The sequence below is a fragment of the Mobula birostris genome, chromosome 8, assembly GCF_030028105.1.
Source record: "Mobula birostris isolate sMobBir1 chromosome 8, sMobBir1.hap1, whole genome shotgun sequence".
Classification (NCBI taxonomy): Eukaryota; Metazoa; Chordata; class Chondrichthyes; order Myliobatiformes; family Myliobatidae; genus Mobula; species Mobula birostris.
In genome coordinates this window covers 43,803,043-43,819,614 of record NC_092377.1, presented here as the reverse complement: position 1 = coordinate 43,819,614, position 16,572 = coordinate 43,803,043, and the positions used below count along the sequence as shown (strand labels likewise).

Sequence of the window (16,572 nt, the reverse complement as noted above, 5' to 3'; positions counted from 1 at the left end):
AGTAGCGATCTGCGCATGCGCTGCCGCCACGTCAGACGCTCACGTCGCTGATCTCCAGGAAGCGTTCGGTTTCTCGACATGGCGATGCAGTTGCAGAGGAGCGTTGTTGCTCAAACTAAGAAACATACCGCATCTGTCATTTTCCTTCACGGCTCAGGTTAGACTGCAGCAATTTATTCTTCGGTTAGGTATGCAGATAGTTAGCCTTTCCTCTGCCACCTACTCACCTCTCCTGTCACTTTCGCCCTTTGCCAATTTCCTTTTGTCCTCACATCTCCTCTCATCTAATTTTACCCGACTCCCATCCAGTTCTCCCTGGTATAGTACATCATCTGTAAAGGTAAGAATTCACATCCACTGTAACTCAGTATGTTTGGCAAAAAGGTTCCTTGAATTCTAAAATACTTGGGGCGGTTGGAACAGAGCAACAGCAAAGCAGAAGCCATAAAAATCTGTGGCGTCTCCAAATGTGCACCTGTTGCAAAAAAGGTATAAAGGACAAATTGAAGGACACAAAAGATTTAAGTAGCCTTTTGTTCCTTCCCAGTTCAGATCCGGGCTAAATTTGGCACCATTTTATTTTTTCCCTGCAATTTCAAGAGGTTAGACTTATTCCCGCCCTTTCTCCACCGTCTTTTAAAATTTCAAGTAACTATTTGCTTATCATGTTAATGGTGATTGTGTCCCACGTGCTGTTTCCTGTGGAGCATTCCATATCAGAACTAGCCACTACACAAAAGAAAATTGTCTTTATTCTTTTTGGTGATGAAAGATGCCTTTTCCTATTATGAAAACCACACAATTTTATGTAACATCAAACAGATTTCTTTCACAACATATTCTAATAAAAGTAATTACAGTTTTCCAATATTCTCTATTATGACAGTTTTATTCCAAGTAACTCATACTAAAGTTTATTTGTGTTACTTAGTTACTCAGATCCTGATGCATTTTCCCAATAAATGTGTTCATTCACTTCTGTCCATGTAGCAACCTTCTTTAGGGACCTACTTCCTCAACTGTATTCTCATTTATGTGAGCATGGCAGTTCCAATGATGTTGCCCAGATAAACCAAAATAAAAATTAATTTGCAAGGAAGAATAGCTATCATTTTCTTTTCAAATGCTACATTGCAACACAGCATTTACCAGCATGTTACCTATCAGCGCCTCCACCAATTGTTTAGGAAGCAAGTGTAGTTATATTGTAATGTGTTTAAGCTTTCATTGAACAGTTCTGATGACATTGATGTGTCATTTTTTGTGACTTTTCTCCTTCCTCTTTGTTAGGCATTGCCTCAAAATGCAAAACTTCCTATGCTGTGGTTAACTTTTCTCACTTTTAGGTGATACAGGGCCAGGTGTAAGAGCATGGATCAAAGATGTATTGAAACACGAGTTGATTTTTCCACATGTACGTGTTATCTATCCAACAGCACCAATGAGGTATTATTTAACTATCTAAAAGTAATGCAATTAACTATCCAAAAGTTCCCCAGAATTAAAAGTGAATTGTATACATTTTGTTTATAAGTGCAGCTCCTGTGTTCAAAATTGCAATTTTTGCACCATGATGACCAAATAATCTTGTATTTAACAATTACAATTTTTTTAATGGGAATCGTTAGAAAAGACATTAACTATACAGCTGTACAAAGATTCTGGTGGATATCCTATGTATTTCACATTAAATTACAGGATATAATTTTTGTTCTATCTCTGTACTGACCTTTGCAGATTCTTATTCCCTCCCTTTTTATCTGATTATGTTTATTTTGCTCTCTTTTCAATTTAGTTTCCCACCCCTCTGCCCCGAATATTTTGTGGTATGGTAATTTTTCTTCCTTCATACAAAAATATTTAGTTTCCCTCAAAATGGTTTAGTTCTGTTCAAAAACTCATTTTAAAAAAGTTATAATGAACAAAGACACTCTGCTTTTGTGGTAATTTCATTCCCCCTGTATACACAATTAAAGCATCCCACTGTTACTTTAGCTATGCAATATTCAAAAGATACTTGTTGATTTACTTATCTAAGATAGCTTTGTGCATGTGACTAATGATGGAAGAAAATATTCAATCACTTTTTCAGACCATATACGCCCATGAATGGATCTCCATCAAATGTATGGTTTGACAGGTACAAAATCAGCATTAACAGCCATGAACATTTGGAATCCATTGACTTAATGTGCCACGTACTGGGTGGTTTGGTAGATGAAGAAGTCAAAGCTGGAATTGCAAAGGACAGGATAATCTTAGGTAAACAAAAAGTACGTTTTTTTTATGTTTGATAATCTGAGAATCCACCTTTCTTTTGAGTTCCTGTTTCCTGTCTGCTATCCTTCCATCGAGCATGTTTATCACTTCATAGCCACTGGATTGTATCACAGATTGTCTAAAAATAAAGATCTCTGTGGCTGATCGTGTCCTTTTGTAATTTCAATTCTGGTCATATCATTTTATTTGTGAAGTCAATGATTTTTCAACTCCAGGGCAAATGAAGATAGTTTTACTTGCGAAGTATGCACGCTTGTCTAATCAGTTTTCTTTCCCTATGATTTATTTGCTTGAAACCTGTGAAACCTGATACTTTTATTTCCGTTCTGGTGGGGAAAAAATGTACATTTTCAGAAGATTATCATATCCTGAGCTGCAAGGCTTTACCTTGAATATACCCTCACTAAATAAGTTGACTGTTCAGAAGGGTTTGGGTCTAACATTCAGGGTAAGAGGCAAAGACAATGTTTTCCAAATTAGTGCTTTTAGAACAAGCAGCAACAATACACAAACTTTTATAATTCCAGCACCACAGTAAGAGCTATTTTGGCAATTGTATGTTCCTGATTGTTAGTCATGCTGATTAAGTAATATACTAGTTTGATCTTGCTTACTTTGCAGAACTACTGAAAAGACGCATCTGTTGTTTTTAGTGAAACTATTAATAATCTGGCCCAGAGAAAATTAGGTGAAATGGACAACTCATCTCTTTTTTTATTATTGTATATCAAAACCTATGCTGCAGCATAGTCTGAGCTAGCAGCAGTTTTATTGACATCAGGGTAAAAAAAAACTCAACTTATCACTGCCATTTTTATTGTTGGCTCAAACTGAAACAAGTGGCCACAAGTACACTTTTCAATTTCTCAGTTAACAGAGTGCTGTCCTATACTACTGTGTCTATAAGTGCAAAATGGGCTGCTGTGATGAGGTGTGAAACTAACTGTTTCTCAGTTAATACATTTTTCCTGCAATTAACACTACAATGTTTAAAAATATATTGGTAAAACCTCAGCTTGTTGCCTTACCTCATTGGGAAAAATCCAATTATGCTGAAAGTGAAAATTCATCCCCTTTCCTGCAATTCTGCTTTCTCTAACTCAATATTGATACTATACACACTTGCAAAGTAGGCAAACTTGTGTACTTTCAGTGATTTCATTCTAGACAATTAGAGTCTTAACGATCACAAAAGATAACATCCCATTTTTAATACAACTTATATTTCAGTAATATTTGTACGAGTTTATAAACATCTTCAAAAGGTGATACCTCAAAAAGTAATTTTCGGTCATTAAGGACCCCTATCACCCAGGACATGCCCTTTTCTTATTGCTACCATCAAGGAAGAGGTACAGAGGTGTGAAGGCACACATGCAAATGTTTTAGGAACAGCTTTTTCCCCTCTGCCATCAGATTTCTGAATGAAACCATGAACTGAGTGTTTTTTGTCTTTTATTTTTGCTCTCTTGTTGCACTACTTATTTAATTATACATGAATAATTCACGTTGGCTGAGGAAATGCTGTTACCTGCACTACTGTGCTGGGAGTAATGGCCAGGGATGTATGGAGTGGGGTGGTTAAGAAATTCTCAACCAGATGAATGCGAGGTGTACAAATTTGAAGTTGTAGATAGTAGTGTGCCAAATAAGTTACAGGTGTCCCCTGCTTTTCAAACAGTTGCTTTACAAAACCTCACTGTTACGAAAGACCTACATTAGTTACCTGTTTTCGCTAACAGAAGGTGTTTTCACTGTTACGAAAAAAGCAGCGCGTGAAAAGAGGCAGCGCGCGCCCCAAGCAGCCACTCTCCCCCGGATTCAGAATAGCATTCTCGCCAGCATTGCTTAAACACGTGCCTGTGAGCAGCCGTTTGCAAGATGAGTTCTATGGTATCGGAAAAGCCTGAAAGAGCTCGTAAGGATGTTACACTTGGCGTAAAACTAGACATAATTAAGCGTTTCGATCGGGGTGAATGAAGTAAGGACAAAGTGAGTTTGGCTTGTGGAAGTTGACGAAGATGATGTTGAAGAGGTTTTGGCATCTCAAAACCAAGAACTGATAGATGAAGAGCTGATGCAATTGGAAGAGGAAAGGATAACAATAGAAACCGAATGAGTAATGATAAAGTATGACTTTAATTTTGAAAGGGTATGTCAGGATAGGACATTTTTGCAAGACTGTTTGAGTCCTTACAAAGAACTGTATGATAGAAAAATGTGCGAGGCTCAGCAGTCAAGCAAGCCTTCCACATCAGCCACAGCAGACGACGAACCTCGATCTCTGACATCGAGGCGGGCAGTCATAGAAGATGAGCTGCCTGCCCTAAAGGAAACAGACGACGATGAGATTACACCCCAGTGTCCCACCACCCTGACCCCCAGGCTGCGGACAGATACCGATTCGCGGAGAATGAAGTGGTAGCCGGGAGGCACCCAGCACATCTTTAAGAAAAAAGCCGAAACAAACATGCTAATTAATTAGGTGCCGCCCGTAATTGTCGGCCCAGATCAGTGCCGATTTCTGATTGTATCGTCTCTGATCTGGGCCGTCAATTATGTGTCGGCGGCACCTAATTAATTAGCATGTTTATTTTGGCTTTTTTCTTAAAGATGCGCTGTGTGCCTCCTGGCTACCTTTGCCTTCTCTGCGAATCGGTATCTGTCCGTGCCCTGGGGGTTGGGGTGGCGGGACACTGGGGTGTCATCTCGTCGCCTGTTTCCCTTAGAGCAGGCAGCTCATCTTCTTCTATCTCTGCCCGCCTCGATGTCGAAGGTCGAGGTTCGTCCTCTGCTGTGGCTAATGTGGAAAGCTTGCTTGACTGCTGAGCCTCATGCGTTTTTCTATCACACAGTTCTTTAATAAGGACTCAAACCATCCTGTAAATATCCCCTAAACCGACGTACCCTTTCAAAATTAAAGTCGTACTTTTATCATTACTCATTCGGTTTCGATTGTTATCCTTTTTTCTTCCAATTGCATCAGCTCTTCATCTGTCAGTTCTTGGTGATGGGATGCCAAAACATCTTCAACATCATGTTCGTCAGCTTCCACAAGCCAAACTCACGTTGTCCTTACTTCATTCCCCACGATCAAAATGCTTAATTATGTCTAGTTTTACCGTAAGTGTAACACCTTTACGAGCCCTTCCAGGCTTTTCCGATACCATAGAACTCATCTTGCAAATGGCTGCTCACAGGCACGTGTTAAAGCAAAGCAGTTCCCAATCTGGGGGAGAGTGGCTGCTCGGGGCGCGCTCTGCCTTTTATCGCGCGCTGGTTTTTTCGCGTGTTGATTTTTTATCGCGCACTGATTTTTTTTCATAACAGTGAAAACACCTTCTGAAAGCGAAAACAGGGTACTAATGTAGGTGTTTCGTAACAGTGAGGTTTCGTAAAACGAACGTTCGAAAAGCGAGGGACACCTGTAATTGCTTCTTCGCTTTACGACATTCCGGCTTACGAACCGTTTCATAGGAACGCTCTACCTTCGGGTGGCGGGGGAACCTGTACAGCAAAATCAGAACACCAATGGAAATGTCTTCTCTTTTTTTTGACCAATATGTAAACATTGCTGCTTATCCTTTGAAAGACAGAAATGGCCCAAGTGTGATATCACAGATTAATGCAAGCAGCACAATATATTTTCTAAAAATTCCATTTTATATTAATAAGTAAAATGACCAAAAATTATTGAAAATGTAGTCATGCATATTCCTATCAATAATTTCCTTATATACTATATGGAGCAGCAAGAAGCATTGCAATAGATAAAATATGATTGAATAGCATACATAATATTTTTGAAATTATCAAAGTACTTTCAATTTTCTTTGTGATTTATAGAGCTAGCTAGCATGGAAACAAGCCTTTTGCATAATTTGTCCATGCTGACCAAAATTCCCATCTAAACTAGTCCCATTTGCCCATGTTTGACCCAAATCCTTATAAGTCTCTTCTGTTTATCTGCTCATTTTTTCTTAATCTTGTTAATGTATCTGCTTCAACCATATCCTCTGACAGCTCATTCCATATATCAACTACCCTTTGGGTGAAAAAGTTGCTCCTCACATACTTTTTAAAATCTCTCCCCTCATGCTAAACCTATGTCCTTTAGTTCTTGATTCCTCAACCCTGGGGGAAAAAACTGCTCATTCACCAAGGCCCCTCAGGATTTGAAATATCACTATAATATCACCTTTCATTCTCCTTCACTTCAATGAATAAAATTCCAACTTGCTCATCCTTTCTCCATATTTAGTCCCACCAGTCCTTGTAAGTTCCCCTGGGATAGGGGAAGGTGGTTCTGCTGAGGGAATTTGAGCAGCTAGAGTCTAAATTAAAACACAGAATCAAAAAGGCAATCATTCTCTGGATTGTTACCTGAGCCACATGCAGATTGGCACAGGGTTAATAAGATCAGAGAGTTAAATACATAGCACAAAGATTAGTGTGGAAGAAGTGGGTTTGATTATGTGGGACATTGGCACCAATATTGGAGAAGAAGGGAATTATTCCGATAAGATGTGCTCCACCTGAACCATCTGGGACCAGTGTCCTGGAGAACTGCAAAACTAGGAATGTGGATAGGGTTTTAAACTTAGCAGTGTTTCAACAGCTTAGGAAAGTATGAATAAAGTAAAAGGGAAAGAGAGTGCAGGATAGTTTTCTAAAGTCTCCAGAATAAAGAATAAGGTAAAAACTTTAGAAAGGGAGAAGGAGAGTAATTGAAAAGAAAGGTGGTGAATACAGGACTGAACATGTTATATTTGAATACACACAGCATATGAAATAAGGTAGATAATCTTGTATTGTGGTAAGAAATTGTCAGATATGTGGGCATCACAGAGTTATGGTTCATTCCTGATGAACATTTCCTTGTAATTAACAGTTAATGAGGTATATTTGACTGATTTTGGTGATAATTATAGGGTTTTCTGTACATTTGTATTTTATTCAATACTTAAACATGCTTTAATACCGAAGAACACATTTTGCAAGCAAGTTCTACAATATGTCATGGTGTTTCTATTTCAGTGACTCCATAAAACTACTCACCATACCCAAGAGTAACTTAATGGATTATTTTTAACCATAAAATACAATAAACATGAATAAATAAAGACTATTAAAGCTTTGTTTTAATATTTTGGTGAATTTGACAGACAATTTCCTTTTGGGACACTACATTTTGAAATAACATCATATGTGTTACTGATTGAAGGCTAATGAACCCTCAAGGAAGTAAAATAAGATTGGACATTATGTAGAAAGGTTTGTTGAATCTCTTAATAAATCTACTAATTCACATAGAACATAGAATAGTACAGCACATTACAGGCCCTTCGGCCCACAATGTTGTGCCGACCCTCAAACCCTGCCTCCCATATAAGTCCCCACCTTAAATTCCTCCATATACCTGTCTAGTAGTCTCTTAAACTTCATGAGTGTATCTGCCTCCACCACTGACTCAGGCAGTGCATTCCACGCACCAACCATTCTGAGTAAAAAACCTTCCTCTAATATCCCCCTTGAACTTCCCACCTCTTACCTTAAAGCCATGTCCACTTGTCCAGTGTCCAGTGGTGCGCTGGCTATCCACTCTATCTATTCCTCTTATTATCTTGTACACCTCTATCATGTCTCCTCTCATCCTCCTCCTCTCCAAAGAGTAAAGCCCTAGCTCCCTTAATCTCTGATCATAATCCATACTCTCTAAACCAGGCAGCATCCTGGTAAATCTCCTCTGTACCCTTTCCAATGCTTCCACATCCTTCCTATAGTGAGGCGACCAGAACTGGACACAGTACTCCAAGTGTGGCCTAACCGAAGTTTTATAGAGCTGCATCATTACATCGCGACTCTTAAACTCTGTCCCTCGACTTATGAAAGCTAACACCCCATAAGCTTTCTTAACTACCCTATCTACCTGTGAGGTAACTTTCAGGGATCTGTGGACATGTACCCTCAGATCCCTCTGCTTCTCCACACTACCAAGTATCCTGCCATTTACTTTGTACTCTGCCTTGGAGTTTGTCCTTCCAAAGTGTACCACCTCACACTTCTCGGGGTTGAACTCCATCTGCCACTTCTCAGCCCACTTCTGCATCCTATCAATGCTTCTCTGCAATCTTCGACAATCCTCTACACTATCTACAACACCACCAACCTTTGTGTCATCTGCAAACTTGCCAACCCACCCTTCCACCCCCACATCCAGGTCGTTAGTAAAAATCACGAAAAGTAGAGGTCCCAAAACAGATCCTTGTGGGACACCACTAGTTACAATCCTCCAATCTGAATGTACTCCCTCCACCACGACCCTCTGCCTTCTGCAGGCAAGCCAATTCTGAATCCACCTGGCCAAACTTCCCTAGATCCCATGCCTTCTGACTTTCTGAATAAGCCTACCATGTGGAACCGTGAGAGGTTAAGAGAATATATTTGCTAATTATCAATGGATAGACAATCTCCCTTTGCTATACAAAATGGTTTGTGTTTCAAGAAACTTGTAACTAAATATAGGAAATTTGAGATTGAATTAATTAAAATCATGCAAACCACAGAATAAATGAAAATTAATGTATTGAAAGTAGGATCTAGTGAAATCATCCAGGTTGTCAGATAAGGATATTTGTCATGAAACATGTTGGATGAGATCAACATTTTACATTTACTATATCCAATGAGAAGGGGTTGCTGTACTGATAGACAAATCACAGGTTTTTCCATAGAAAAGTAAAATCAGGAGTCCAAACCTTTGGTTTATTATAATTTCAAACAGAAAAAGAATTGGTCAACCACATAAAATGTGTAATTCCATAGTTATTCATATCTCATAGTGCCTAAATATATGTGTGTAAAGGCACCATCATAACTAACTATAGACATTCTGGCCAGCATGTGACTAAATAAATGCAGTGATTTGCCTTATGCTAAAATTACATTGCTGTGTTGGAACTTCACTTTGATCTCTTTAAATGCATTATGTTATAACCATTCAATCAAACAAACTTCCTTTGCAACAAGCTGACACTGCTGAAGTTACTGTTAGTGCAGAATTTTAAGATCAGCTTTTAGCAATGGGAAAATTCTAACAGGATTAACAGGCTTTTTCTAGGGGGAAAAAAAAATCGGGAAAAATGAAGTGCCATTTGACCCATTGAACTATTATTTCAACAAATAAAAACTCAGCCTCTAGTTAGAGAGTGCCATTTGACTAGCAAGACATGCCAAGGTGTTTTCTAGAAGCATTACCAAAGTTTGACACAGACTCAAATAGGAGATGTTAGATCAGAGGCCCAAACATTTGGCCAAAAAGCTAGGTTTTAAGGAGGAAAGAGAAGTAGAGCGGTGTGGTGGTTAAGGAGTTTAACTCATGGGACACTGGAGGAGATTACAGAGATAGAAAGAGTAGATTTACAATAGGACTAAAAAACGAGTGAAAATTTTAAAATCAAAGTAGTGTTTAAGGGGGAACCAAAACCTGAAGTATGGTCATTTTGGGAAATTCTCATCTTGTTTGAGAGTCACTGGACTAAATCGATGACTTATAAGTTTACCTTCACCAGTTGGTTTGATACTTAAAGCCATTATTAATGTAATTAAAGATTCCTCTTGATTTAAGTTCTAACATGGAATTCTCTCTGTAAAGTCCAAACCTCCTACTTTCATTTCCTGTGGTACAGTTAATATTTTTCTTTTTAGAGGAGGTATTGTGCAAATCAGCCAAAAACAAGTGCAAGGTAAAAAAAAAAAGTGATATCCTAAATTAACCTAAGTATTTCTTCATTGGCAGACTTGTATCATATTTTAGGACGTAATATTGCATATAAACCTAAAATATATAAAAACTATAGGACAGGAAGATAATGCTGATAGGAAGGGAGATGCATTTCTGATGTGTATTATTGTGATAAAGTGCAGTATAGCACTTTGAGCTGCAACACCCAGCAATCCCCCACTTTAACCCTAGCCTAATCATGGGACAATTTACAATAACCAATTAACCTACCAACCAGTAGGTCTTTGGACTGTGGGAGGAAACCAGAGCATCTGGAGGAAACTCACGTGGTCACGGGGAGAATGTACGAACTCCTTACCGATAGTGGCGGGAACCGGACCCGGGTCGCTGAGATTGTAAAGTGTTGTACTAACCAGTACATCACTGTGCTATTCATCCTTCTTGTATTTGTACAGTTTGTTGTCATTTGCACACAGGGTTGAACGCCCAAATTGAAGCAGTCTTTCATTGATTCTATTATGGTTATTATTTCATTATGGATTTAATGACTATGCTCACAAAAAATGAATATCCAGGTTGTATATGATGTCGTTTATGTACTTTGATAATAAATTTACTTTGAAATGTTTCTAGTTCATCAAGGAAGAAGTATTGGATCTGGTTTGAGTTAAGAAATAGGGGAAAAAATCAGCTAAATATGTTAATGGCACAAGTTGCTTTATAAAAAGAGATCAGAAAATGATGATGGTATACATACTGAAATGAGAAAGCTTTTCTTTGCACGGATAAATTAGATGAGTGCAAATTCAACCATTTCAGATTACCAGACTTCCCAATATGTGTCAGAACTGAGCAGTTTGAATGGAAGGTCGTCAAACTGTTATAGTGTTTTTTAACTCTTAGAAGTTGCCTGACATGCTGGATATTTCCAGGATTCTCTTTTATTTAAGATTTCTCTTAACTACAGTATTCTGTATTTTACAGTACCTTTTTTTCTCCCTCGCTGTAACTACACTTCCTTCTGACAGATTAGCTGTGATTTACAAGCTGTCACATTCCATTTTCTTTCCGTCATTCACTCTTGGTGTACATTCACCAAAGTACACATATTCCTTTTATTGTCTCTACACCTTTTTTTAACTGCAACTTAAAGCATGCTTGCTTTTGAACTTTTTCTACTTCTGATAAGGGATCATTAATCCTCAGTGTTAACTGTTTCTTTCTCCACAGCCACTGTCTAACTTGTCGAGAAATTCTGTCATTTTATGTCCTTATTTCAAGTTGCGAACATCTGTACTTTTATCTTCCTTTAAGGTTTTTTGAAGTTTATAAGTGTAGAAAGGCAAGTTTTAATCAAGAATTTTGCCTATTTCTTCTGTATTATAAATGTGAAGCAATCTAGACCATTACAAATATTAAACTGTTAATTATACTAGTAAAATAACTTTGTTTTTAACGATGGTGATTTTTACAAGTGCTACCAAATTGCAATTTGATTTGTATTTTATAAAACTATTGATTTTAATCATTTTTGGCTTTGTAGGAGGATTTTCAATGGGAGGGGCAATGGCTATGCACTTAGCATATAGATTTCATCAACAAGCAGCAGGAGTATTTGTGTTGTCCTCTTTCTTGAATAAAAATTCAGCTGTCTACCAGGTAAGCAAAAGTGGCACATGTGTGCCTACAGCAATTTTAATGGTTTAAATAACTTAATACCCATTCGGGTCATCTGTACTGCAGAGAATTTGCAATATAGTCACATGAATGGCAAAATAAATAAATGAATGTTTACCTGCTTTGATAGTCTTGATAGTTCGGCGTTGTTTTAGCACTGCAGTATAGTACACATTCTAGCATACTGTCTTCTCACTTGCCTGTAAAGTCAACCTACATCTGTAGAGCAAAATATAAAACCACTTTTAGGCAGATGAAATCTGCAATTGTTTTGATTGAAACTGGACATCTATCTCGCAAAATTATTACCATGAGGATAGGATGGATGAAATCTCTCTAGTGATGCACAACACATATATAGAACACTTCATTGTTGTTCTGAGGAAGGTGTACAGTTCACTAATATAGTGGACCTAGCTGTCACATAGTACAGTTTCATGCCAAAGATGTTGTAATTTTAAATAATTTGTTTATTTCAATATTATAATAAGCCCCTGATTAAAAGTTTTTGATTTGTCTGCATTAACAGGAAGAGAATTTTATATATATTACATTTATTTATGGTTTAAGAATGTTTAATTAATTTTCTTTCTGATTCAAGCCATAAATTTAACTCCATTAAAATTTGAAGTTTTGTCTAAACCTGAATGTTAGGCTTTATTGATGGTGAATTTATTCATAACAATGTAACTATGACTTTTTGCTCACTAAGCTTTTAGCATTCATAGCAACATATGTATAGATAATATTAATTATACTTATACTTGGGCTTGCATGTGTTTTAATATTTGTATGCATTTAGACAACTAGTATGTTGAACAAAAATGATATTGTGCTTCATTTTTTTTACTGATTTTATTTAATATATGAAAGAATGATAAATTGTCAAAGGTATATGCAAGGGTTTATGTGAATAACATATTCTTGTCTCTAGGCTATCCAGAAGACTAAAATATCAATGCCTGAATTGTTCCAGTGTCATGGAAACAATGACCAACTAGTTTTATATGAGTGGGGTAAAGAGAGCTGTTCGAATTTACAATCACTGGGAGTGAAAACCACATTTAATACTTTACCTAATCTCCATCATGAACTTTGCAAGCCGGAGCTGGAACAGCTGAAGTCATGGATTTTGCATAAGCTACCTAATGATGAACAATAATACTATTCATTCTGAATAAAATAATACTTAATGTATATTTTTCAATTAGATTGTAATCCATGTATTAGGGATGAAAGTATGTCACAGAGGATTGCATATATAGCTATGCAGGTTGAATAAACTAGATTAAACATGGCAGAAAAATCATATTGAACTACTTAGTGCTAAAATATCCTACTTTTCCTGAATTGTGTTGTCATTTTACTTTGATGTATGAACGTACTTTGTTACATGAAGTCATATTTCTTAATCGTAATGCTCTGGAAATTTCTTAAAGATGAGGCATGGAAGTCTGTTGCAGATTCCTAGTGCCTATTCTCTACAAATTGCCTACTGTTAGTAGCATTAAATATCTGCAGCTACACTCAAAGGGAAAAAAAAATGATGTTAAATATTTATTGCAGGAAATAGTGGAATTTTTGATTTATGTATATTTCTATTTCATCTTTTTCGATCTCCAAATAAAGTTGAGAAACCAGCAAATACAGAAAGACTGTACTCTTTACCTCCCTGGTTCAAAATGTTAAAACTAAATGGTGCAACACCCAGCTTTCACTCCTTGAAGATTGGTATCTATTAATTTTGAAAGTACTAGGCCTGCTGCCTAGTTCACGTACACTGAAGACTATCATCATTTCCATTTTAGGAGTTTTCTTGCAATGCCAGGTATACCTGAAGGTGGTGCTATGATAGTTGTGTATTTGGATCCCAAACCAATGACTGAACACTGACCTTGACAATGAGAATGCTGTTCTAGGCAAATGTCACCAGGTAAGGTGAGGCAGAGTGTATCTCAGTTACCCAAAACTACATTACTTTAAGGATTTTGTTATTACAATATTGACTCTTTAGCTAATGGCATGTGCTTTTTTTCTGCTGCAAATTTACACTAATTGTAAAAAGTATATGTGTTTTATCCTAAATAATGATGTTAAACACATTTAATAATGTAGAGCTTTTCTGTTATTGATATATTCAAGTGAATCAATGACCATCACTTGTCTCCACTACTGAGTTCCCTTCCTGTAGTAGTAACTTCATTGACTCAGATATTAGTCTCATCCTGTGTTTTCAATGTTCTTATGGCTTGACTATCTAAGGCTTTACTATGTAAATCTCAATTCATTTATTTCTCATTTCATAAAGTCCACTGTCATTGTTTTGGCTTAATTATATTTTAGTTCTAATTTGCCCCATATTTTTCTGAAAGTGTTTCAGAATCATGCTGCAGGAGTCACTGCAGGTCAAAAGTTTGTGGATGCAAATTCCTACATAAATTCGCCAACTTTTCAATACGTTGAGATAGCGGATTGGGATGAAGTCTCGCCGTTCATATGGATATTAAAGAAATCATTATTCCATTAAGTGCTTTTGAGTACCATTATTAAAATCGAAGAGTTGGAAAACTATTGAGAATTAAGTGCCAGTTTAACCCAGTTGAAAGTATTTTTGACTCTAAATTTAGAGTGCCACCAGGTTTTCAATTTATATCCAAGTTAATACTCCAGCTTTTTTTAAGGGTTTGCCATTGTCAGAAAATATTTACATAGTACCTGTAAACTGTCATGTGTCCTGAAGTATTTGTGTACAAATTACTTTGCTGTATAAAAGAAACGTTCTTCAGCGAAGAAATTCACCAGAAAAGCCCATCCAATTTGGTGCATTGTTGAGTTTTGGCAAAAGTAATTCATCTTTGAAAGTTGATTTCTTTAACATCTCATTGAATAGGCCAACTTCATCCTAGTTTAATATCTCACCCAACAACTGCAATGAAATTTCTTAATTTACATGTTCAAGTGCTTAGACTGGCTCTTGAATCCAAATGTTGATTTAGAAATGTGTAATCTGCGAAATGAGCTGATGCATCATAAGATGCTGAAATCTAATCCTTTGAAGAGAAGGGAATTCTCCATGGATCCCCTTATGGATCCTCCATGGATCAGGTACCTCGAGGTAAAGGAGCCATTAGGAGGTAGTGACCATAATATGATAAGTTTTAATCTATAATTTGAAAGGGAGAAGGGAAACTCAGAAGTGTCAGTATTACAGTTGAACAAAGGGAACTATGGTGCTATGAGGGAGGAGCTGGCCAAAGTTCAATGGAACAATACCCTAGCAGGGATGACAGTGGAACAGCAATGGCAAGTGTTTCTGGGAATAATGCGGAAGGTGCAGGATCAGTTCATTCCAAAGAGGAAGAAAGATCCTAAGGGGAGGCCGTGGCTGACAAGGGAAGTAACGGACAGTATAAAAAAAAAGAGAAGGAGTATAACATAGCAAAGACGAGTAGGAAGTCGGAGGATTGGGAAACTTTTAAAGAGCAACAGAAGGTAACTAAAAAGGCAATACGCGGAGAAAAAGTGAGGTACGAAGGTAAACTGGCCAAGAATATAAAGGAGGATAGTAAAAGCTTCTTTAGGTATGTGAAAAGGAAAAAGATAGTTAAGACCAAAATTGGGCCCTTGAAGACAGAAGTGGGTGAATTTATTATGGGGAACAAGGAAGTGGCAGACAAGTTGAACAGGTATTTTGGATGTCTTCACTAGGGAAGACACAAACAATCTCCCAGATATAATAGTGGCCAAAGGACCTAAGGGTAATGGATGAACTGAAGGAAATTTATATTAGGCAGGAAATTGTGTTGGATAGGCTGTTGGGTCTGAAGGCTGTTAAGTCCCCGGGACCTGATGGTCTGCATCCCAGGGTACTTAAGGAGGTGGCTTTAGAAATCGTGGACGCATTGGTAATCATTTTCCAATGTTCCATAGATTCAGGATCAGTTCCTGTGGATTGGAGGGTGACTAATGTTGTCCCTCTCTTCAAGAAGGGAGGAAGAGAGAAAACGGAATTATAGACCGGTTAGCCTGACATCGGTGGTGGGAAAGATGCTGGAGTCAATTATAAAAGATGAAATTACGACACATCTGAATAGCAGTAACAGGATCGGTCTGAGTCAGCATGGATTTACGAAGGGGAAATCGTGCTTGACTAATCTTCTGGAATTTTTTGAGGATGTAACTATGAGAATGGACAAGGAAGAGCCAGTGGATGTAGTGTACCTGGACTTTCAGAAAGCCTTTGATAAAGTCCCACATAGGAGATTAGTGGGCAAAATTAGGGTACATGGTATTGGGGGCAGAGTACTGGCATGGATTGAAAATTGGCTGGCTGACAGAAAACAAAGAGTAACGATTAATGGGTCCCTTTTGGAATGGCAGGCGGTGACCAGTGGGGTACTGCAGGGTTCAGTGCTGGACCCGCAGCTGTTTACAATATATATTAATGATTTAGATGAGGGAATTAAAAGTAACATTAGCAAATCTGCCAATGACACAAAGCTGGGTGGCAGTGTGAAATGTAAGAAGGATGTTATGAGAATGCAGGGCGACTTGGACAGGCTGGGTAAGTGGGCAGATGCAGTTTAATGTGGATAAATGTGAGGTTATCCACTTTGGTGGTAAGAACAGGAAGGCAGATTATTATCTAAATGGAATCAAGTTAGGAAAAGGGGAAGTACAAGATCTAGGTGTTCTTGTACAACAATCACTGAGAGCAAGCATACAAGTACAGGAGGCAGTGAAGAACGCTAATGGCATGCTGGCCTTCATAACAAGGGGAATTGAGTATAAGAGCAAAGAGGTCCATCTGCAGCTGTACAGGGCACTGGTGAGACCACACCTGGAGTACTGTGTGCAGTTATTGGTCTCCA

At 37.8% G+C, this 16,572-nt stretch overlaps 1 protein-coding gene across 1 annotated transcript; it reads left to right on the top strand.

Annotated features, from left to right (window-relative positions):
• Positions 1-9: 9 nt before the first annotated feature.
• On the top strand, positions 10-13,713 carry lyplal1 (lysophospholipase like 1). The gene is made up of 5 exons (XM_072267056.1): positions 10-157; positions 1,347-1,446; positions 2,093-2,262; positions 11,568-11,683; positions 12,636-13,713. Exons 1-5 carry the CDS (start codon positions 79-81, stop codon positions 12,861-12,863), a joined length of 693 nt encoding a protein of 230 aa, XP_072123157.1. The 5' UTR covers positions 10-78; the 3' UTR covers positions 12,864-13,713.
• The last annotated feature ends 2,859 nt before the right edge of the window (positions 13,714-16,572 follow it).

Bases quoted from the DNA above. Each gene is read 5' to 3' on its own strand.
- lyplal1 (XM_072267056.1), top strand. From the start codon at position 79: ATGGCGATGCAGTTGCAGAGGAGCGTTGTTGCTCAAACTAAGAAACAT. The intron at 158-1,346 runs GTTAGACTGCAG...TCTCACTTTTAG, and splicing joins CATTTTCCTTCACGGCTCAG to GTGATACAGGGCCAGGTGTA. The intron at 1,447-2,092 runs GTATTATTTAAC...TCACTTTTTCAG, and splicing joins TATCCAACAGCACCAATGAG to ACCATATACGCCCATGAATG.